Genomic DNA, 23659 nt, shown 5'->3' with positions numbered 1-23659 from the left:
ATTGGTGTTTTTCTTTCTGGCTTACTTCACTCTGTATAATCGGCTCCAGTTTCGTCCATCTCATCAGAACTGATTCAAATGAATTCTTTTTAACGGCTGAGTAATACTCCATTGTGTATATGTACCACAGCTTTCTTATCCATTCATCTGCTGAGGGACATCTAGGTTGTTTCCATGTCCTGGCTATTATAATCAGTGCTGCGATGAACATTGGGGTACATGTGTCTCTTTCAATTCTGGTTTCCTCGGTGTATATGCCCAGCAGTGGGATTGCTGGGTCATAAGGGAGTTCTATTTGCAATTTTTTAAGGAATCTCCACACTGTTCTCCATAGTGGCTGTACTAGTTTGCATTCCCACCAACAGTGTAGGAGGGTTCCCTTTTCTCCACACCCTCTCCAGCATTTATTGCTTGCAGATTTTTGGATTGCAGCCATTCTGACTGGTGTGAAGTGGTACCTCATTGTGGTTTTGATTTGCATTTCTCTGATAATGAGTGATGTTGAGCATCTTTTCATGTGTTTGTTAGCCATCCGTATGTCTTCTTTGGAGAAATGTCTATTTAGTTCTTTGGCCCATTTTTTGATTGGGTCGTTTATTTTTCTGGAATTGAGCTGCATAAGTTGCTTGTATATTTTTGAGATTAGTTGTTTGTCAGTTGCTTCATTTGCTATTATTTTCTCCCATTCAGAAGGCTGTCTTTTCACCTTGCTGATATTTTCCTTTGTTGTGCAGAAGCTTTTAATTTTAATTAGATCCCATTTGTTTATTTTTGCTTTTATTTCCAGAATTCTGGGAGGTGGATCATAGAGGATCCTGCTGTGATTTATGTCTGAGAGTGTTTTGCCTATGTTCTCCTCTAGGAGTTTTATAGTTTCTGGTCTTACATTTAGATCTTTAATCCATTTTGAATTTATTTTTGTGTGTGGTGTTAGAAAGTGATCTAGTTTCATTCTTTTACAAGTGGTTGACCAGTTTTCCCAGCACCACTTGTTAAAGAGATTGTCTTTACTCCATTGTATATTCTTGCCTCCTTTGTCAAAGATAAGGTGTCCATATGTGTGTGGATTTATCTCTGGGCTTTCTATTTTGTTCCATTGATCTATATGTCTGTCTTTGTGCCAGTACCATACTGTTTTGATGACTGTGGCTTTGTAGTAGAACCTGAAGTCAGGCAAGTAGATTCCTCCAGTTCCATTCTTCTTTCTCAAGATTGCTTTGGCAATTCGAGGTTTTTTGTATTTCCATACAAATCTTGAAATTGTTTGTTCTAGTTCTGTGAAAAATATGGCTGGTAGCTTGATAGGGATTGCATTGAATTTGTAAATTGCTTTGGGTAGTATACTCATTTTCACTATATTGATTCTTCCGATCCATGAGCATGGTATATTTCTCCATCTATTAGTGTCCTCTTTGATTTCTTTCATCAGTGTTTTATAGTTTTCTATATATAGGTCTTTAGTTTCTTTGGGTAGATATATTCCTAAGTATTTTATTCTTTTCGTCAGCAGTTGTATGCCAATAAAATGGACAACGTGGAAGAAATGGACAAATTCTTAGAAAAGTACAATTTTCCAAAACTGAACCAGGAAGAAATAGAAAATCTTAACAGACCCATCACAAGCACGGAAATTGAAACTGTAATCAGAAATCTTCCAGGAAACAAAAGCCCAGGTCCAGACGGCTTCACAGCTGAATTCTACCAAAAATTTCGAGAAGAGCTAACACCTATCCTACTCAAACTCTTCCAGAAAATTGCAGAGGAAGGTAAACTTCCAAACTCATTCTATGAGGCCACCATCACTCTAATACCAAAACCTGACAAAGATGTCACAAAAAAAGAAAACTACAGGCCAATATCACTGATGAACATAGATGCAAAAATCCTCAACAAAATTCTAGCAATCAGAATCCAACAACACATTAAAAAGATCATACACCATGACCAAGTGGGCTTTATCCCAGGGATGCAAGGATTCTTCAATATCCGCAAATCAATCAATGTAATTCACCACATTAACAAATTGAAAAATAAAAACCATATGATTATCTCAATAGATGCAGAGAAGGCCTTTGACAAAATTCAACATCCATTTATGATAAAAACTCTCCAGAAAGCAGGAATAGAAGGAACATACCTCAACATAATAAAAGCTATATATGACAAACCCACAGCAAACATTATCCTCAATGGTGAAAAATTGAAAGCATTTCCCCTAAAGTCAGGAACAAGACAAGGGTGTCCACTTTCACCGCTACTATTCAACATAGTTCTGGAAGTTTTGGCCACAGCAATCAGAGCAGAAAAAGAAATAAAAGGAATCCAAATTGGAAAAGAAGAAGTAAAACTCTCACTGTTTGCAGATGACATGATCCTCTACATGGAAAACCCGAAAGACTCCACCAGAAAATGGGTCTTCTCTTAACAGCCTCGCTTTTGGCTCGCGGCAAGCGTGGCATGAATCAGGGGCTGTTAAGGCTTAAGACATCCATGTTCTGCACCAGGCAAATCCACACACAGCAGAGATTCCACCGACAACATCAGAGCTAAAATACTCAGGATATTACTAAAACTGAAAATTTTAATGGAAATGATCAATTTCCACTTTGATAAATGAAAACTAGAGTCTGCTCCTACTAGTGAATTAAAAAATCAACCTAAGATCATATTTTCCATTTCCACTAGATTATAGTTTAAAATCTAAGAAACTTAGAACTTGAGCAAAAAGGGAAACATCATTGTTAAATATCTTTAAATATTTGGATGTTATTTATAAGAAAAAGGTTTGAAGTTTCACATACGTACCATATTTGTCATAAGTTATAAAAATAAACCGGTTAAAGTGCCTCGCTATAACTCTCAGATATCCTACGCAACGTAACAATGCAAGCTATTGTTTTGAACTTATCCCAAAGGTATTTGGAAGTTAAATCCATCAGGTATGACAAGAAAATATATATTCATTCTAAAAAGATGACTTAGATGAAGTAAGGTTTCCAAGCTACAGTCAATAGTCCAAAACATATCCATTCAACGACAGGAACTCAGCTGCAGAAGGAATTTCATTACCATTCCTTCCTCCAGTTTATGAGCCATTCCCTCCATTGACAAAGATGGATTTGGATTTTATGTAACTCATGAGCAACAAGAGCCCCAGGCAAGAGAGCACAAGGCCACCTCCGGACTACCCGTGAAATTCTCCTGGGGGGGACCAAGGTTGGGCAAATCAGTAGCAGCTGCCATCTTGTGTACCACAGTCCCTAAACCTCACTGCTCGAGTGAATAGCTTAAATCCTCATTTTTTTTATTTGGCTGTTATTTCCCCTGAAATTTTCAACTTTTTAAAAATATTGAGTGTGCGCATAATTTTTTTCTTTTTTAGTATGTGTAGCAGCTACAGGAGAGCTGGAGGGGAAGAGGTCAAGAGCTCTTTTCAAGAGACTTTATTACCAACAAAAAAGTCCTTCAGCTGGGTTTGGAAACAAAGTTACCAAGTACGTTGTCAATTTTAACAGGTCTCGATGATATTTGAGCAAATGTTATCCATTTGTAGTTCAAGAACATAGAAAAATATTTCCTTAACATAATAAAGGCATATTCAAGTGACACAAATTCTCCCTCAGAAAGGCCTCCCAGGATGGGATTACCTCATCACTTGAAAGAAGGCGGATCTCCATCACCTGGATGGTAGACTTTTTGTTTCCAGTAGATGCAGTCAAACGCAGGCCTTGACTACTGAGAGAGGCGAAAGCCCCTTTTGTCAAAAGTGACTTTTACGAACTGGCTCCTGTGACAGTAGGTAAGAAGTGAGGGTGAAATCTGGAGGAAATGCCTGAGGTTCACAGCAAGGAGCTCTGGAGGGGCCTGGCAAGTCTTGGGGAGACCGGTCAATATACCTACTGCAGACGCGTAAGACCCCCCAAAGACATGGTTGGATCAACTCAGCAAAGACTCTATACAGGCCTGCAAAATCTGAAGGGCGATTCTGCCCTGGGAACCTTAGGATTCCACCTTCCTAAGTTTCCTTGCTCACTGCTTCCACCCTTGGCAGTGTGCAGTTATCAAAAGGGGTTGGGTTGGACTCCCCCCTGGCCATCCAGTGGTGAAGCCTCCACGCTTCCACTGAAGGGGGCACGGGTCTGATCCCACATGCCATGAAGCCAAAAAAAAAAAAAAGGGGTGGGGAGAAGAAAAAGAAAAATGTATTGAACAACCGAAAATACAACATATCAACTTTAAAAATATTTTTTAAAACTGGAGGAGGGTTTGCATTGTCACCAGCTCTCTGTGAGGCCTCAGGCCTCAGTTTCTTCATCTATAAAATGAGGTGATTAAACTGAAGCAAAGATCACCTACCTTTTATTTCATCACACAGGTGCCTGCCTTTGAAAGGTTTTAGTTACTAATGAAATAAATAATACAGTTTACTAGGTCAGAGCAACTGCAACTTGACTGTAGAAGTAAGCCTCTTCCCCAGTTTCTGAAATACCGAAAGCAGGTCCGTACCGCCAGAGAACTGGGGCGCTCAGGGTCTTACCTGATTTTAATACATTTACTCGATGACTCTTGGGCTGCAACCTGCAACTCCTGATGTCCATTTCACCCAGCGCTACACAGGTCAGCAAAGCACACACATGGAAGCACCCGTGAGGCTTTATGGAAGCAGACAAAGCAGAAGTGGGCACCTAAGTAGCATTCGGCTCCATGCCAGACCCAGAAAGGGAGCAGTGACTCTGGACTCAAGCGTCCTGGTCTGTGACAAGTAAGGAAACTATTTGTTCTGTGGTTTTCATCTTTCAGTCGCTAAGTTGTGTCTGATTCCTTGTGATCCAATGGACTGCAGCACACCAGGTTCCCCTGTCCTTCACCATTTCCCAGGATTTGCTCAGACTCATGCCCATTGAGTTGGTCATGCTATCGAACTATCTGTTTTGAGCGCTGGGCTAACGAGGTCAAGGTATGAAATCGCCTGGCCTTTTAGTTCCATTCAGTTCAGTTCAGTTCAGTCGCTCAGTCGTGTCTGACTCTTTGCAACCCCATGAGTTGCAGCACGCCAGGCCTCCCTGTCCATCACCAACTCCTGGAGTTCACTCAGACTCACGTCCATAGAGTCAGTGATGCCATCCAGCCATCTCATCCTCTGTCGTCCCCTTCTCCTCCTGCCCCCAATCCCTCCCAGCATCAGTCTTTTCCAATGAGTCAACTCTTCGCATGAGGTGGCCAAAGTACTGGAGTTTCAGCTTTAGCATCATTCCTTCCAAAGAAATCCCAGGGCTGATCTCCTTCAGAATGGACTGGTTGGATCTCCTTGCAGTCCAAGGGACTCTCAAGAGTCTTCTCCAACACCACAGTTCAAAAGCATCAATTCTTCAGTGCTCAGCTTTCTTCACAGTCCAACTCTCATATCCATACATGACCACAGGAAAAACCATAGCCTTGACTAGACGGACCTTTGTTGGCAAAGTAATGTCTCTGCTTTTGAATATGCTGTCTAGGTTGGTCATAACTTTCCTTCCAAGGAGTAAGCGTCCTTTAATTTCATGGCTGCAATCACCATCTGCAGTGATTCTGGAGCCCCCAAAAATGAAGTCTGACACTGTTTACACTGTTTCCCCATTTATTTCCCATGAAGTGATGGGACCAGATGCCATGATCTTCGTTTTCTGAATGTTGAGCTTTTTCACTCACCCAACTTTTTCACTCTCCTCTTTTATTTTCATCAAGAGGCTTTTTAGTTCCTCTTCACTTTCTGCCGTAAGGGTGGTGTCATCTGCATATCTGAGGTTATTGATACCTCTCCCGGCAATCTTGCTTCCAGCTTGTGCTTCTTCCAGCCCAGCGTTTCTCATGATGTACTCTGCATATTAGTTCAGTTAGGCCCAGCCTATCCTAGGATGGTAAGTTTCGACAAAGCCAGGTCAGGTACCAGGCCTGACACCCCGGGAGCATGACTCAGCCAAGCTTGTGGGACCAGCAGGGTGGGCATGGGGTGGGGCAACAGGTGTTACTCAGGCTCATTTCTGTGTGAGCAACCCTAGCAGGTACACAGAAGCCGGTGTTCAACTCTATCCACCTCGAGAATGGACCACCGAAGTCAGATGCAGCCTTCACAAGACAAGCGGACTCTAGGTCCCAGAAGTAAGTCAGGCAAAGAGGAATGAGCTTGCCCCAAAGATCTAAAGCATGAGCTATAGCAACAGCACTCAGGCCGCCTCCTTACCCCAATACCAGAAATGATAAACCATTGGGTGGACCAATTACAGATGATCCACCAAGATGAGGCACTGGAAAGGTATCCATCTGTGAAAAGCAACCCTGGATGCGAGTGAGAGAGGGTGGTGCTTCAAAATTCTAGAGGAAGATGACTCCAAGCTCCGAAATCCAGGCCAAGCCAAACCAGCAGCCTGCTGGATGGGTGAGATACGGACGTTTCCGCTCACAAGTTCTCAAAATGCGCGGTTTCCTCTGTCCTCTCTCCAGGGTCGAGGGTGTGCTTTCTCGGGACGAAGAGCCCATCAAGAAAGAGTGCAGCAACAAAGAAAACAGACAGAGGCAAAGCGCGAACACAAGGAAACCTTAAACCATCAGGAATAACCTCAAGGAGAAGAAACGGAGGCTCCCCCATTTCAGCTGACTGTCCCGACCCTGCTCTCAGCAGTGGGCCAGTAGCAGAGGCTTTCACCCTGGAGGTGAGGGTGGAGTGATGATACAGATATCCTGGGGGAGAGGAGGCCCAGGGGACAATGTCGAGGGTGAGGACTCCAAGAGAGGGGGCTGCCTGGGAAAGAGACAGAGAAACTAAAGTGTGGACCTGATAGGCTTAACCTTTATCAGAAGGAGTTTTCTAGAAATGCTGGAGAGTTACAAAGACCTAACAGAAAAAAATGCTAGGAGCAAGGGCAAAATAGTTGTACCAGAAAGGGACCATGAACACGGCATCCTCCTCCAGCTCGTGTACAAACCACGCTGATGTTGAGACAGAACCCAAAACAGTGACCTCATTTTAGTAGAGGGAGGAGGTCAATGGATTGCTACATCCAGAAACGGCATTGTAAAAACTTTTGTAACTGTGCGTGGTGATGAACTTCCCTGGGGGCACAGTGGTAAAGAATCCTTTACCACTGCCAGCGCGGGAGGTGCCAGAGACACGGGTTCGATCGCTGGGTGGGGAAGATCCCCTGGAGAAGGAACTGGAAACCCACGCCAGTATTCTTGCCTGGGAAATCCCATGGACAGAGGAGCCTGGCGGGCTACAGTCCACTGGGTCGCAAAGAGCTGGACACAACTGAGCGACTAAGCTCAATTATACCCCCCAAATTTTACTCATGTAAATGTAAAATAAATGCGGGGGGCGGGGGGGGAAGAATGGCATTTTAAGCACAGTATCTAGAAAAGCCTAACAGAGCTAAAAGCAGAAAATTAACAATAGTTTCCCTGAGAAACAGGACTTGGAGTGGGAAGAGGTGAGCAAGACACTGCTCTGATTTTATTAAAAATCGGGTGGAATTCATTGATCTAATTAAGAGAGAGGAGACGAAAAAGAGTACTTTATTCTCCTGTATAGCCTTCTTCAGGCTTCCCGATGGTGTTAGTGGTAAAGAATACACCTGCCAATGCAGGAGACACAAGAAAGGGGGGTTTGAGTCCCAGGTCAGGAAGATCCCCTGGAGGAGGGCATGGCAACCCTCTCCAGTATTCTCACCTGGAGAATCCCCATGGACAGAGGAGCCTGGAGGGCTACAGTTCATCGGGTCACAAAGAGTTGGACATGACTTAGCAACTAAACAAGAAGAAGAAGACGCCACCTGGAGTGACAGGCAGTCACACCTCGCTCCACCTGTTTCCCTTTCCGGAGTGCTGCCTTCATGCCCGAGACAGAAACACTTACTGCTCCAGTGAACTGAAATCGGCAGAGAACAATGAACTGAAATCAGCAGAGAACAAAGAATCTTTGAAAATACCTGCGTTGTACACTTCTGACAGCATGTGTGTAGTAACATGTGCAAACCCCAGACACAGGCGATCTCACTTCTTCAGCAAATGGGAAACTTCCCCTAAAATATTTCCTGTTAAGCTCATAGAGCACAGAGGTGACCACAACACTAAATTTGGTGCTGTTCTATGAAACCTGTACCTTGAAAAATCATTGGTCTATGAGGACAAAGATGAAAATACACAACCCTGATAAAGATGCATTCACTGAAGAAACAGCCCAACAAACACACATAAAGCCAAGAAAATGTAACCGAGCTTCCCCCTAACACCGCACCCAATAGTTTCTGGTTTCCTGTTATCCTTCCCCATGAAATCAACAGTCTGTCTCCTCCCTCCTAAGCCTCCTCAACCTCAGGAGCTCATCTTCTTCCTTCAAAGAGAAATTAGCCACCATTGGCAGGGGACCCCAGTCACCTGCGCGCCAGGTGCGCCCAGCTTTCCCCCTGGTCCTCAGAAGTCAGAGGAGGAGGTGTCCTTTAAGTCCGGCCCCCGTGGGTTCCCCCAGAGCCCCTGCTGTCCCTGTCCCCCTGATCTCCACCCTTCCTTCTCCCTTCCTCCAACCTCACAAGGGCCCACGCCCTTCACAGGACCTACTGAGCATCTGGGGAGCAGCCGGGGGTGGAGAATGGCATGGGGAGGCAGTGAGAACTCTGCAGAAGGAAGGAGTGAACATGGAAACAGCTAAAACCCTGCTGCTGACATTCAAAATCAGAGATCTTGATGGGCCTGAAGGGCAGGCGCTGGGAAGAGAATGGATTTCCTGTGCTGCCTGGACTCAATGCTGGCCAAAGCTGGAGCTGGTCAGAGGACCTAGACAAAGAGGGGACCAGGCGGACCGGGGCAGGGAATCTCCACAGAGACTGGGTCGTGATCCTGGGGCCGGAGGAGGCAGGGAGGCCCTGGGAGGAATGGAGGGTCCCCCTGTCTGGGGTGACGAGGAAAGCCAGGCTCTCATGCTGGCCAGGGAAGGGCACTTGCTGGTTGGAATCCTAGCAGACCTGGCTGTGAGCTGACCTGGCCCCTTGGGGACACCATGCTTTGACCCCACCCTGCCAAAGATGCTCCTTCGAAACCACCTTCCTGCTGTCGGTTTTCTCCACCCTCCTGGGCTCTCTTCTCGTTTGACCCAGAAGGTGGTCCTGGGAAATGTCACCACCCCAAAGCTGCATCCCAACACACCCAAATCTGTCCTTCAATCCAACCTGTCCCTAGGCATCACCCATATATCAACCTCGTGGGGACTGACTTGGATAACTTCAGTGGATGGCCCATGGGCACAGCACTTACCCCCCACCCAATCAGGAAAACACCCTCCTCCCCCATGACCCCAAACTGCTGAACCCCAGAGACCCTCAGAACAGTTAATACCAGCTACTCCTCACTTAACCTGAGAGGCTGAGTCACTCCCCCTTCCTCCTCCCACCTAAGAAATCACTCAGCCCCCTCGATGTTACCTCCAGAGTCTCCCCCTCACTACCTGCCTCTCCTCACTACAACATGCTCCTCCAAAGGGGTCCTGACCCACCTCTGGCTCTGGGTTTTCCCTCTCCTAATTCATCCAAGGAGGGGTGATGGAAAGCCTGCAAGCAGAATCTGGTCCACTCGCTGCATGAAGCTCTGAGCTAGAACTAACAGTGTCCCTCCCTTGCTCACCCAACCCCAGTCACACTGGACTCCACGCTGTTCTGCAAACACCCCAAGCTCACTCACCCCAGGGCCTTTGCACATCCCGTTCCTTGTGTCAGGAGCATTCCACCACAGAGGCAGCTGCTTGGATCCTTCCCTAATTTGCTCTTTGGACATCAGCTCATGGTTGCTCCTCTGAGAGGCCAGCACTGACCATCCTCCAGGAAGGTAGCATCTCCTTGTCCCTACCTGTCCCTTGTCTGTGCTTTAATTTTTGCCCAGCACCCAACATCCGGCTTTTCCTATTGGACTTCCATTGTAGCTCAGATGGTAAAGAATCTGCCAGCAATGCGGGAGACCTGGGTTCGATCCCTGGGTTGGGAAGATCCCCTGGAGGAGGGCATGGCAACCCACTCCAGTATCCTCACCTGGAGAATTCCCATGGACAGATGAGCCTGGTGGGCCACAGTCCATGGGGTCACAAAGAGTTGGACATGACTGAGCGACTGAGCTCAGTATGTATAAATGAATATAAGCATTTATAAGCAGTGTGTAGACATTGTTCAAGTGTCCCTGAATTAACTGAGCACCCAGCATATAATAACTACTCAGTACATATTAGTTCTCTTCCACTTTTATATACTGATCATCCTGTCTTCTCCCCAGTCTCCATACCCTCATTTGCTGCCTAAGGAAATCCTATTGGCTCCTCTTGGCCCATGTGTGATAATTTAGTGCTCACAGCATAACCTTAGAATTACTTGCTTACTAATCTGCACGTCTCACCAGGGTTCAGAATGTGTCTTAGTCATCACTATATTCCCAGCAGCTAGGGATAATGATACAACACATTTATCTGTACTCATTTGGATCAATCAGGCAGCTTAAAAACATTCATGCACAGCAGGACAAGAAGAGAAAGAGTAGCAAGAAGCTGCTGAGACAAAGTTATTACCCAAATAAGCAAAACCATAAAACTGTGAGAAATCACTAAAGATGAGCTTTGTGGTTATTACACTAGAGAAGAAAACCTGATGGGTTTCTGGAATAAACATTAATCTGGTTAAAAACAGCCCTCTTTCTTAGGACCTCCCACCAGTAGCTCCTGGTCTTCAAAGACCAAGATCTAGCGAATAGCCTTACAGAGAAACTCATGAAAGGTACTCCGGATCTAATAATAAGCACATGTGGCCACCACTCAAGAAACGTTTGCTGAAAATAAAAACTGTCCACTATTTTCAATGACCTGAAGATTCTCTATTTTGCAAGACCTTCCTTAAACCATCCTCTCCCTATCCAGGCTAACCATGAGCATCTTTAATCATTTTAATAGTTGTAGTTTGACAGACTATACCTGCCTATATAGTTACATATATACAAGCATGGTATAGGGGAATATCCTTTGCTGCTGCTGCTGCTGCTGCTGCTGCTGCTGCTGCTGCTAAGTCACTTCAGTCGTGTCCAACTCTGTGCGACCCCATAGACGGCAGCCCACCAGGCTCTCCCGTCCCTGGGATTCTCCAGGCAAGAACACTGGAGTGGGTTGCCATTTCCTTCTCCGATGCATGAAAGTGAAAAGTGAAAGTGAAGTCGCTCAGTCGTGCCCGACTCTTCACGACCCCATGGACTATAGCCTACCAGGCTCCTCCGTCCATGGGATTTTCCAGACAAGAGTACTGGAGTGGGTTGCCATTTCCTTCTCCAAAATATCCTCTAGTCCACCCCAATTCACTAAACCTTTGTGAGTATATCTATAGCATTTCAGACCCCACGATGGTTTGAGGTATCTGAGAATAAGAATTTCTCAGATATATATCCTCAGCCTGAGGCAGGTGAGTCTCCCTAGACTGACAACACCCAGTGTTTGTCCCCCATTTATTCCTGGGTCTGTCCCACACAGAAAACCCACACTGCTAACCTTTTACAGTTGCATCTTCTCTTCTAGGCCTCTTTTGTTGCAGTTGTTTAGTCACCAAGTCTTGTCTGAATCTTCGGCAACTCCATGGACTATACTCCGCCTGGCTCCTCTGTCCACAGGATTTCCCAGGCAAGAATACTTTAATGGGTTGCCATTTCCTTCTCCAGGGGATCTTCCCGACTCGGGGTTTGAAACCATGTCTCCTGCATTGGCAGGAGGATTTTAACCTATAAGCCACCAGGGAAGCTAGGCCATACATACAGTAAGTCATACAAAGCTTTTATCAACAATGCCAGACCTTTCTGATATTCACTATTCCTAAACTGTAAAGCCCCAGAGAGCCTGTGGCATGCAATTTAGAAGTGTGATACATTGTTTCAACCAATTCACTGAACCAGCTATATCTCTAAAAGCAGAGAGCAAGCTCTCAGAGCTGAGTGCAGACCAGGGACTTCTGGTATACCCTCTGGGCCCAGCACCATGTAGGCCTGAAGCAGACACTCTTCCATGGCTCCTCATGCCCAGACAGAGCTGAGATAAGTGGAGGATGTGAACCAGACTTGCTAATAGGCTTAAAAAGATGCCTCTCAATGTAGAAACAATCCTCTCCCAATAAAATTATTTTAACCTATGCTGAAACCATTAAGTGAAATTCTGTAATATTTGTAAAATGTAAGCCCTAATTTTTGGCTCCTGTGTATGCTGTGCTGTGCTTAGTTGCTCAGTTCTGTCCAGCTCTTGGCGACCCCCTGGACTCTAGCCCTCCAGGCTTCTCTGTCCATGAGGATTCTCCAGATAAGAATACTGGAGCAGGTTGCCATGCCTCCTCCAGTTTGTTCCCATATCTGTCTTCTATTATTCTTTAGAGTGATAGAACGAAAAAAAAAGAAGAAGAAGAAGAAAGTATGTGGCTTCATGACCTAGGCCAATGAGCCAGGTTAGGATTGTGTTATTGACTATGGTAGCCACCACCCACATGTGGCTATTTAAATTGAAGTTTAAATTCAAGAAAATTTAAAATACAGTTCCTGAGTCCTACTAGCCACACACTATAAATTCAATAACCACAGCAGGCTATTTGCTACCCTACAAGACAGAACAAATGTAGACTGTTTCCATCACTGCAAATTTTCTATGGAACAGTACAAAGTCATCTTTAATAATTCAATTAACTTCTACGGGTCTGTTTCCTCTTGTGTAAAAAGGGAACAATATCTGCTTCCCTGGTTGTTGTAAGACTTAATGAGGTGCTAACTGTGAGCGTCTTTAATCATTTTAATATTTGTAGTTTGACAAACTCTACCTGCTTCTACAGTTATATATACAGGCATGGTTTGAGGAGAGCCGCAATCATTTATAGCAGCAGCTGTCAAAGAAGTTACTATCAAGTAGAACAAAGAATTTATATTTCAGGCCATGTGAACAGAAGGATGCTGTCCAGGAGGATGAGGGAAAATCCACACTGTTCAGATCACCTCAGAATGCTGCATTTGAGGAGGAATGTGGATAAACTGAAGCATGTTCAGAAGAGCCTGGTGAGTCAAAGGAGCCCAGGATTTTTCACCTGGGGAAAAGAGACTCAGTGGAAATGGAGAACAGAACAAATCTTGAAGCAGATAAAGGACTGTCGTGGGGAGGGAGCCCGGATCCTGGGCAGCTGGAGAGGTAACAAAGAGGTGAATTTAACTTAGTATTAGAAAAGTAGTTGCTGGTCAAGAGTTGTCCGACAGTGGAAGTGCTGCCTTATGGAGAAGAGTTCATGATCCCAGAGTGCGCGCAAATGCAGTGATTCTTAAACTTGAGTCAGCTGGGGAGCTGGAGAAAACTCAGATGTTCTGGCCCCACCTCCAGGGATTCTGGTTCAAGGAGTGGGGCGGAGCCCACAATCTGCATCTCTCCAAGCATCCCGGAGACGGCCAAGATGATGCTGGTGGCTACTGGCTCTCTGAGGGGCACTACTCTGACATCAGCTGGCCCAACCCATCAGTGATGGCATAGAGGGAGCTCTTGACATCAAGTGAGAGTTGGATTCTGCAGCCTTCCAAACCAACTCTAGAGGACGGGCCTCCAAGGACTCCCAGTGGGTCCTGGGCATTCCAGACTGCACGGGTGCCCAGTCTGAGAAATGGCAAAAGTCAGAGGACTCAAGGTCTCCTGCCAGGCACACTCTTGCATCATCACCTCAGGCTAATCACTTTCTTGCAGTTGAACTAACTGCGTAAGTAGAGGGTATTGTTATCATGTGAGCGTGAAAGATGCTCTGAGGAAAAAGGCCCAGCATAGACTTCTCTGCATGCATGGTCTCCAACTGCGGGTTCAAAACTAAATCACATCAGAGCAGCTTTCTAGGTGGTATCATGAAGGACTCAATTTCAGTATCATGACCATCATGGAGCACAAGAGGGACCTTCTCCTCCAGCCCTTGCTAACCAAGGCAATCACCATATGGCCATACAAAGCACAGTGAGAGCTTATCACTCCTTTCACCAAAACCAGACATTTCATGCAAAGATTTGTGCCTGAATTTTTTCAGTAGCTTCACTCTTAACAGCCAACCATGAAAATAACCCAAAAGAACATCAGCTGGCAAATGGATAAACAAATTGTGGTATATCCCCGAAGCAGCAGTGCTGTGCTACGCTCATCCAGTGCTGTCCGACTCTGTGCGACCCCCTGGACTGGAGCCCGCCAGGCTCCTCTGTCCATGGGATTTTTCAGGCAGGAATACTGGAATGGGTTGCCCTTTCCTACTCCAGGGGCTCTTTCCAACCCAGAGATCAAACCCAAGACTTCTGTGTCTCCTACACTGGCAGGTGGATTCTTTACCACTGAGCCCTCCAGAAAGTCCCGGAACAGGCAGACTGCTGCTGCTGCTGCTGCTAAGTCGCTACAGTCGTGTCCGACTCTGTGAGACCCCATAGACGACACCCCACCAGGCTCCCCCGTCCCTGGGATTCTCAAGGCAAGAACACTGGAGTGGGTTGCCACTTCCTTCTCCGATGCATGGAAGTGAAAAGTGAAAGTGAAGTGGCTCAGTCGTGTCTAACTCTTAGCGACCCCATGGACTGCAGCCTACCAGGCTCCTCCGTCCATGGGATTTTCCAGGCAAGAGTACTGGAGTGGGGTGCCATTGCCTTCTCCGAAGAGGCAGACTAGTCAGCAAAAAATGAGAAACAAACCACTGATAAACACAATAGGGATGAATCTCAAAGCTTTACGCTGGGTAAGCAAAGCCAGGCACAAAAGACATCATATTATAAGGTATCATTTACAAGAAACTTTAGGGAAGACAAATCTAATCTACAGTGAGAGAAAACAGATCAATCCCTGGGGTGGTGGATGGGAAAGGAACTCAAAGTAACCTTTAAGAGAGATAAAATGTTCTAGATCTTGATTGCCATTTTGATTCCACAGGTGTTTACACTTGGCTATTCCCTTAGAATGTGTGTGTTTTTATTGACAGTATACTGCAAGAAGTTATTTCTTTAAAAACAAAAGCAAATGGGGCATTTTCTGTTTCACTGGGTTCATTCTATTTGATGGTGTACTTAAAACTGGTGTCACTGGTTGCCTCTGGGAGGAAACAGGCAGTCAAGGACAGGCGTGGGAAAGACATCTAATTTCATACTTTAAAACTTCTGAACTATGAGGCAGTATTAGCCATTTTTAAATCCATAAATTTAAGATAAGGAAAAGAATTTATAAACATGTCCCTCATTGGTAAAGTGAGAGAGACCCAACCCTATGGCTACTGGACTGTTGCCCAGTCTATTTCAGGTTGTGGAAACCCTGCTTCTTGAGACAGGAACTATATGGTCTGCATTGTACTAAACTCCTCTGAGCTCTGAGTAAATAACAATTGTTTAAAGCATTATTTAGGAGTTCAGTATTGGTCAAAAATACATCAAAGATAAGAATGTACACACACAACCACAGTTTTAAAACAATTATAACTTGAACAGCAGGTAACTACCACCACCAAGGTCAAAAAACAGAACACTGCCTACACTCCAGAACCTTTCATGTGCCTTCTGTGATCAAACCTTCTCCCTCTACTCTTGATTTTACAGATAAGAACATCTTTTATCTATATATCCCTAATTAATACTGTTCAGGTTTGGACATCTTAAAACTTTCAAAAAACTGAATCATTCTGTACATGTTATTAAAGGTGCTTTTCTTCCCCAAATTGCATTTGTAAAATTTATCTACATTGTTGCCTATAGCTCTAGTTTATTTTTATTGCTCTATGGAAAGAATTTTATGGTAAGAATAAATGAATAAATCACAATTTACCTGCCCACTAAAATATTCCTGAGCACTTACACAAGGCATCTTGCGGTCTCCATTGCCTATAGAAAAACAGATCCTCGAGGCAACCACTGCCCCCAGATGGGTCTCCAAAACACCTAGCCAGTCTCATCTCCCCTACTTTTCTCCACTACCTCATGTGGCACTGCACCAGTTGAATATATTGGTGGAAACATTAAGTACAATTCCTTAGGCCTGGAGGGTTGTCCACCATGCACTGGATCTACCCAAATCATTCCTGTCCGTCAAAATCTGATTCACGCATGGGGTCTCCTTAAGAAGACCCCACAGTCTCATCTATCCAGGATGCCACCTGCCCAACAAAAAGCTGTATCAAAATGAATGATCCTTCTCTGACTCTTCAACCACACTCATGCCATTCAGCCTTGAGTAATACCCAGACCGTCATGCCCGTCTCAGCTTTGTCCGTCCAAGACACAGCACTAAAATCTTGCAAAAAATGGGCAGATAATAAATGTTAGAGCTTTTGAACTCAAACTCAAAATCCTGAGAGCTACTGCTGGTACCAGGTACTGCTGCTGCTGCTGCTAAGTCGCTTCAGTCATGTCCGACTCTGTGCGACCCCATAGATGGCAGCCCACCAGGCTCCCCCATCCCTGGGATTCTCCAGGCAAGAACCCTGGAGTGGGTTGCCATTTCCTTCTCCAATGCATGAAAGTGAAAAGTGAAAGAGAAGTCGCTCAGTCGTGTCTGACTCTTAGCGACCCCATGGACTGCAGCCCACCAGGCTCCTCCATCCATGGGATTTTCCAGGCAAGAGTACTGGAGTGGGGTGCCATTGCCTTCTCCAGGTACCAGGTACTAAACAGTCAAAAATATGTATTTAAAAAGTTAATTTTCACAAAAATAACATCAGTGAAAGTGAAATCATCATGATTGCTTCATACAAATTTGGGTTCTTCATGCTTCTAACACTGATTTTTTATAAAAAAAAAACAAACAGAGCTTTCTGTTATGCCATATACTTAATTATACTTGGCCAACTACATCATCTACACTTTGGACATAGTACTTCAGTTTATGAAACCACTCTTATGTTTTGTCTTTTAAGTTTTATTCGATTTTCACTATTATAAATAAAACATTAGTGAGCATAAAAATAGAGTCTTAGAGTTCTTGGGACACAGAATGTCAGTGCCACATAATTTAAGAGAGCTTGATAAGAGGTATATTATCTAGAGAAGACAAAGTCCTTGAAAGAATATGTCAACCTAGGAGCAACAATGGGGAAAACTACAACATTTTAATGAAATTAATAAATGGGTCAGAAATTCCAATTAACAAGTGCTTCAAATTTAAAAAGCAGGACAGTCATTTTTCTGTCCATGAAAATATACACATAGGATTGTAAATTCTCCAAAAAGGAGAAATAAAACAGATAAACAGAAAACCTATGGCCATTGTTTGCCTTGCTATCATACTTATTAAAAAATATATGGATGGAAGACATCATTTCCAAATAAAATTAAATATGCCTTTCAATTAGTTAACGCAAAAATCATTATTTTCAATAGACATTCAAAATACATCACAGGAAAAAATGTTTGCAACTCATGTTACAGAAATTAGGCTAAAGTTATTAATATAAAAAGAGTTCTAACAACTCAGTAGGAAAAGCCTAATGACTCAATTAAAATTATGGATAAAAGTTTTCTGTAAACAGATAATGCATAGAAAAGATAATTATAATGGTTCCTGAACATAATAAAAAATACTCAAGCTCTGCTGCTGCTAAGTCACTTCAATTGTGTCCAACTCTGTGTGACCCCATAGACGGCAGCCCACCAGGCTCCCCCGTCCCTGGGATTCTCCAGGCAAGAACACTGGAGTGGGTTGCCATTTCCTTCTCCAATGCATGAGAGTGAAAAGTGAAAGTGAAGTCACTCAGTCGTGTCCGACTCTTCGTGATCCCATGGACTGCAGCTTACCAGGCTCCTCCGCCCATGGGATTCCAGGCAAGAGTACTGGAGTGGGGTGCCATTGCCCTCTCTGATGCTCAAGCTCAGAGAAATGCAAAACCATAAAACCATACTGGATAGCCTTTTTTACCTATCAGATTTACCAATCAAAATGTTTGATAAAATGCTGTTGGCAAGGGTATAAAAAGAAATAGGCAGTCACATGCATTGTTGCCAGCAGCACAAATTGGTAACACTCCAAGGAAGCATAATAATACAATGACAGCCATCAAAACTACAAGGGCGAACCCCCTCTGACCCAACAATTCCACTTCTGGGACTTCCTCCTACAGCAATACTTGCTTACATGCAAAATAATGCATGTTCAGACCCTTAACTATAATGCTGTCATAGCAAAAGTTTGGAAAGAATCTTATTCTGTCAGTAGGAGACAGGTTAATCTGTGACATCCATACAGTGGGATTCAGCTGATCACAAGAAAGTGATCGCCAAAGTGCGCTAAGAAGAAATATAGCCCAGATAGTAGTCCACAATTTGCAGAGAATATTTTGTATTTGTTGAAATATGCACTATCTGGAAAGATACACAGGAAACTGGTAACATTGGTTGCTTCTGGTAGGAAAGTGGGTAGCCAGAAAGAGGCATGGGAAAGACATTTACAGACTGTTTAACTTTTTGTACCTTAAACTTGTGAACTCTGAGGCTATTAGCTATTTTTTTTAATAAATAAAGTTTAAAATTAAGAATTTTAAAAACATGTTCCTCATTGGTAAAATGAGAGAGATACAGCCCTATGACTGTTGTTGCCCAATTTAGCATCATACATATATCTTCCTGATTTTGAGTGTTCACTATAACTTCATAACAGGTTAGAGAAATACAAAATAAGCTCTAGAAACAATGATAGCTAAGAGATCCAAAGTAAGGTTAATTCACACTCGGGGGCTCTATGAAGAAACAGTTTGTTTCAAGACAAGATCAGTCTGGCACAGATCTGCAGAAAAACATTATGGTTAAACGAGCTGACTGAGGAAGTGGCAGGTTGTGTATGTTTTGTTCCTTTATTTATTTCCTAACTTTATTAAGGTTAAGAATTCAATGTCCTGTGGCAAGGTATGGGTCACTGAAGCTCTGCTTATTCTGCACAGTGTCGGTCATGCTTGTTATGAGAACACAGGTGCAAACAAAGAAGCTTTTTCTCCACCTCCTTAGACTGGTAATAGATGACCAGGCAGGGGCTTCCGTGAAGGAGCCAGACGTTTCCCCATCTTTAGGGCGAAGGGCACTTTTGGAAGAGACAAACCTGTTGATCAGGGGCTTTTCAGAGAATATTCTTGGGTAGTCTCTTTATTCTTCAGCTAAAAATAAGACTGTTTTCTACACTATGCACACCTGGGGGGCGGGGTGATGTCCATAATCCACCTGTCTGCCTCCTGTTTTCTTCTCGGGGAGTAGAGACAGTACACCCAAGCCTCCGGGTGGGATAAAAAAACAAATCACTTGGTGCCCGACTCAGCTGGCTGACGGCGATGGCTCAGTCTTGAGCGTGTGCCCAAGCTGGTCCAGATATGCCCTCTCTGGGGACAAGAACGGACACAGGTTCAAGTGCGTGTGGTCCGGCGGGCTTTGGGCGAGCAGGTCACGACCTGCGAGTTTCAGAAAGCCAAAGGTCCAGTGCGCTCGGGGGTACACCTGCCGGTCCAGGTGCGTGCGGGGTCAGCCCATCGTCTCGCCCGCGAGGCTGGGCTACCCCCACGGAGGATGACAGCTGCTTACAGGGGGAGGTGCGTCTGGAGGAAAGTTGGGAGTGGGCCAGGGCGGACACCTTCCTCCGCAGGGTCCGCCGTGCACCGCCCCCCACCCCTCCATATCGGGCCCCCGGGGGCGCCCTCCGTCCGCTCCCGGGCGCCCCAAGGTCACCTGCCCGCACCCCCTGCCCCTGGCCCCCCGCCCCACCCATCCCGAGCTCTCACCAGAACACCAGGTTGGCCCCGACGAAGGCGAGCAGGCTGTGCAGCGGCCTCTTCCAGCTCAGGAGCTCGTCGGCGCGGCTGCCCAGCCACAGCGCCGGCTCCCCCAGCAGCCAGGTCACCACGGCGGCCACCCCGCCCGCGGCCTCCTCCACCTGCCGGCCCGCGCCCGCCGCCGCCCCTTCCTCTGGGGGCGCGGCCCCCTCCGGCTCCTCGGGGGGAGCCCGGGGCGGCGGCCGCGGCGCCTGCGGGGCGGCGGCGGGCGCCGGGGCTCCCGGCTCGGCGGGCTCCGGGGGCGCCGGGCTCGCCATCTTCGGCGGCGCGGGCGGGGACGGGCTCGGGCGCGCGCGCGCCTCGGGGTCGCGCGGAGAGGGCGGCGGGTCCCCGCGCGGGGCGCGCACCGCGGGGCGCCGGCGGCTGGGTGCCTTGTGACGTCAGCGGCGGCCGCGGCGGGGCGCCTCCCGGGGGAAGTGGGTGCGGCCGGGTTGGCGCGGGGCTGGGCGGGGCCCGGCGGCGCCCCCGGGGGAGCGGGGTCCCTCAAGCGGGGCCGCCGGAACGTGATCCCCTTTCCCCTTCCCAGCCTCCGTCCGCCCGCTTATCTAAAAGGGAGTCTCCGGGCCACCGGCGGAAGCAGTTGGCCGTCCTCACTTTCTCCGGCCGGGGCCTCCGATCGCCCATCCTGCAGCCTCAGAGGGCATAATGGGGCGCCCCTGAGCCTGGCAGCGTGTTTCAGCCCCTAGTTCCCCGTCCCGCATCCCCACCGAGTGCCCTTGCAGGGGCAGATTGCACCTCCATAGCCGAAATCTTCAGGACTCTTAAGAACAACGTGATGATTTAAAGGCTGGATTGAGAAAGGAAAGGGCCCGGGAGGAGGGGGGTGGGGGGCGAAACATTTTGGGTCCATTCGGAAGCACGTGGCCCTCTGGTTTTACAAATTAGGATCCGCCAGGCCACCGCGTTGTGGCAGGGGGCTTCCTCTCTCCGACTTGTGGACTAAGTCATCTGGTTCCAAAATGCACGCTGGTCTATGGAGGGCACAGGTGAGCGGGGAGCTGAGACGCAGGACCAGGACCGCTTGGGTGTGTTACACAGGTTTGGCCAGAGTCACTGTGGTCACAGCAGTCATCAGGACAGGGGTCAGGTGCTGTGACGGGGTGACCAGGAGTTCTGAGATCTCTCAGACCTGGCCTCACTGGCCCTGGTGCTTCTGGGTGATTGGGGGAGGCGGAGGCTGGGATGAAAGGTAAACGTTTATGTTCACTTTTCCCTATTTGCATTTTCTAAATGTTCTCTTCCTTCATCCCCATTGTCACTTTCCTCTAGAATAAAATGTTCCTTCCCTTTGCAGAGCATTCTACATTGATGAATCAGAGCATCTTATATCCTCTTGGAGTTTACTACTGGCAACCAACTTCTTTCACAGGATGGATGGGGCTCATTCTCAGAGCTATTTAAAGCCTGTTGTTTCCAGGGAGCCTCTGGAGAATGTTCTAGAGTGTTCATCTGGGGGTTATTATATATGTTTATACCTCAGTGTACACATATGAAGAAATTCACTGATGTACATTGCAAATGTATGCACTTTCCTGTGTGTATGTTATACCTCAAAAGGGTGTAAGCCTAATTTACTTAGAGGTTTATTGAGCACCTACTATGTACCCAACCCCTTGCTCAGCTCTGTGGGTATGGCTTCCACCCACAGGAAGCTCACAGTCCAAGGAAGGGCCAGTGACAATTGTGATCACTGCCGTGATGGAAATAATCACTCAGGGCTAAGAGTCCTTACTTCGGTCATGTGTCCAAAATTAGGGACAAGTGGAGGAGTCAGGTTTCTGGGAGCTTTTTGGAATAGAGGTTGTCTGTCCTGAATTGTAAGCAGGAGGGCAGCAAAGGAATATTTATTGGAAGGACTGATGCTGAAGCTGAATCTCCAATGCTTTGGCTACCTGATGTGAAGAACCGACTTATTGGAAAAGACCCTGATGCTGGAAAAGATTGAACGCAGGAGGAGAAGGGGACGACAGAGGATGAGATGGTTGGATGGCATCACCAACACGATGGACATGAGTTTGAGTAGCACTTGGAGTTGGTGATGGACAAGGAAACCTGGCTTGCCACAATCCATGGGGTCACAAAGAGTCAGACACAACTGAGCGATTGAACTGGGCAGTAAAGGCAGGATAGGGTAGGGAAGAGGAGGCAGTCATGTCTGTCAGGAGATCAACACAAGCGAAGTTGTGGACTTAGAGGTGGAGGTCATGGTTCCCTGTGTGTATCTGCAGCAGATCGCTTCAACTGATCCACTAGAGGAAGGAAGTTTGGTTTTTGACCTGCCGGCAACGCAGAGTCTCATGTTTCTGGCTTGTCTGTGAGTAGATTCATGACAACCCAATACAGTAACCAGGGAGGCATGAAAAACCAATATGGAAACAGTTCTGGTGTTTTTACCACAAAAGAAGAAACAGTCTTTCCCTGGGGCTTCTTTGGTGGCTCAGTGGTAAAGAATCCACCTGCCAATGCAAAAGACGCAGGTTTGATCCCTGGGTGGGGAAGATCCCCTGGAGAAGGCAATGGCAACCCACTCCAGTATTCTTGCATGGAGAATACCATGGACAGAGTATCCCAGTGGGCATGAGGTCACAAAAGAGTCAGATACGACTTAACGACTAAACAATTTTTCCCTGAGTGTTGTGCCCTCTCTTAGCATTGGTGCAGGAGCTTTTGAAAGATAAAGGATGCTTTATTGTGTCATCTGGCCTTTGCTTAGCAAAGGACTGAGACAGCCCAAGGGTTGCCCTAGACTCTGCAACTGGAGGGAGGAATTGAGAAACCTGATATCCCCATTTTCCAAACCAGGGTGATGTGCTTCTAGAAACATGTCTGCAAGATCCTACACATTCCTCTTCTCCCTGGAATTTAATTACTGTCATCAGGATATGCTGAAGTAGTAAAAGCTGTTGACAGCCAAGACACATAGAAGCTCAACTTCAGTTGCTACGTGTGGGTTGCAACGCTTACCTCCGCTTATTGATAAAGCTCCCTCCTCACACCTCTGTGAAATCTTTCCTTCTCTCTTAAAATGCTACACAGCTGGAGTAAGTGCTGTCATCTGTCTTTTTCACCCCTGACCTCTAATGATTACTAGCAAATAATGTCACAGGAGCAGATGCTGGCCTAGACACATAACTGGGTGCTACTGGGTGTTTTTGTCTGATTAACTTTGCGATGTGTGAATAATGTATTCAGTGCTAAGACTGCATCAAAATAATACTAATGATGCTTAAACCTTGTCCCCTCATCTCTACAACATGTCACATTTAAAACTCCTGTGAGTAACCTTATGGTTTAAGATTCTTCTGAATTTTGCATCACCGTGTATGGGGAACAGAGTGATTCACACTAATGAGGTAGACAATTTGAAAATATAGATCCAAGGAAAGCAAGGAGACTGGGGATATGTCAGAGGGGAAAAAAAGAAGAGTGCGAGACAAGGGAAATAGTTGTAGCCACTGAATCTAAGTGACAGTTTAGAAAATAACCAGTCAGGCAAAGAAAGCCAAAATACACACAAGAACTCTTAAAAGAGGTCACTCACCTTTCTCTTCCAAAAGTAGCTAGAAAGTTTGTAATAGGAGAAAAAAGCAATGAATAATTAATTCCTACTCTAGGAGGCCACATAGGCAACCTCAAGCTAAAGCCTTAAGACGAGAGGGAAATGCCTCCATATTTTCTTCCCCTAAAATGTTTCATGTTAGACTCCTAGGTCCTTACATGAAGGAGCTGTGTACCCATGTTGTGTTGTATTGGTCTGGCAGATAGATGTTTGTGTGCTGATAATTTTGTTAAGCTTTGTTAATTTTGTGAAGTTCCAATACATTGGCTACTTAATGTGAAGAGCC

The 23659-nt window shown here is 46.0% G+C and overlaps 1 protein-coding gene across 1 annotated transcript in view; it reads right to left on the bottom strand.

Moving 5' to 3' along the window:
• The window catches only part of RETREG1 (reticulophagy regulator 1), a 160357-nt gene extending 140286 nt beyond the window's left edge, over positions 1-20071 (bottom strand). The window contains exon 1 of the mRNA XM_052659312.1: positions 19764-20071. Coding sequence (XP_052515272.1) covers positions 19764-20071 — 308 coding nt within the window. The remainder of the gene's footprint in view (positions 1-19763) is intronic.
• Positions 20072-23659: the final 3588 nt, after the last annotated feature.

Source organism: Budorcas taxicolor, chromosome 20, assembly GCF_023091745.1.
Source record: "Budorcas taxicolor isolate Tak-1 chromosome 20, Takin1.1, whole genome shotgun sequence".
Taxonomy (NCBI): domain Eukaryota; kingdom Metazoa; phylum Chordata; class Mammalia; order Artiodactyla; family Bovidae; genus Budorcas; species Budorcas taxicolor.
This window is presented reverse-complemented; position numbering and strand designations above follow the sequence as displayed.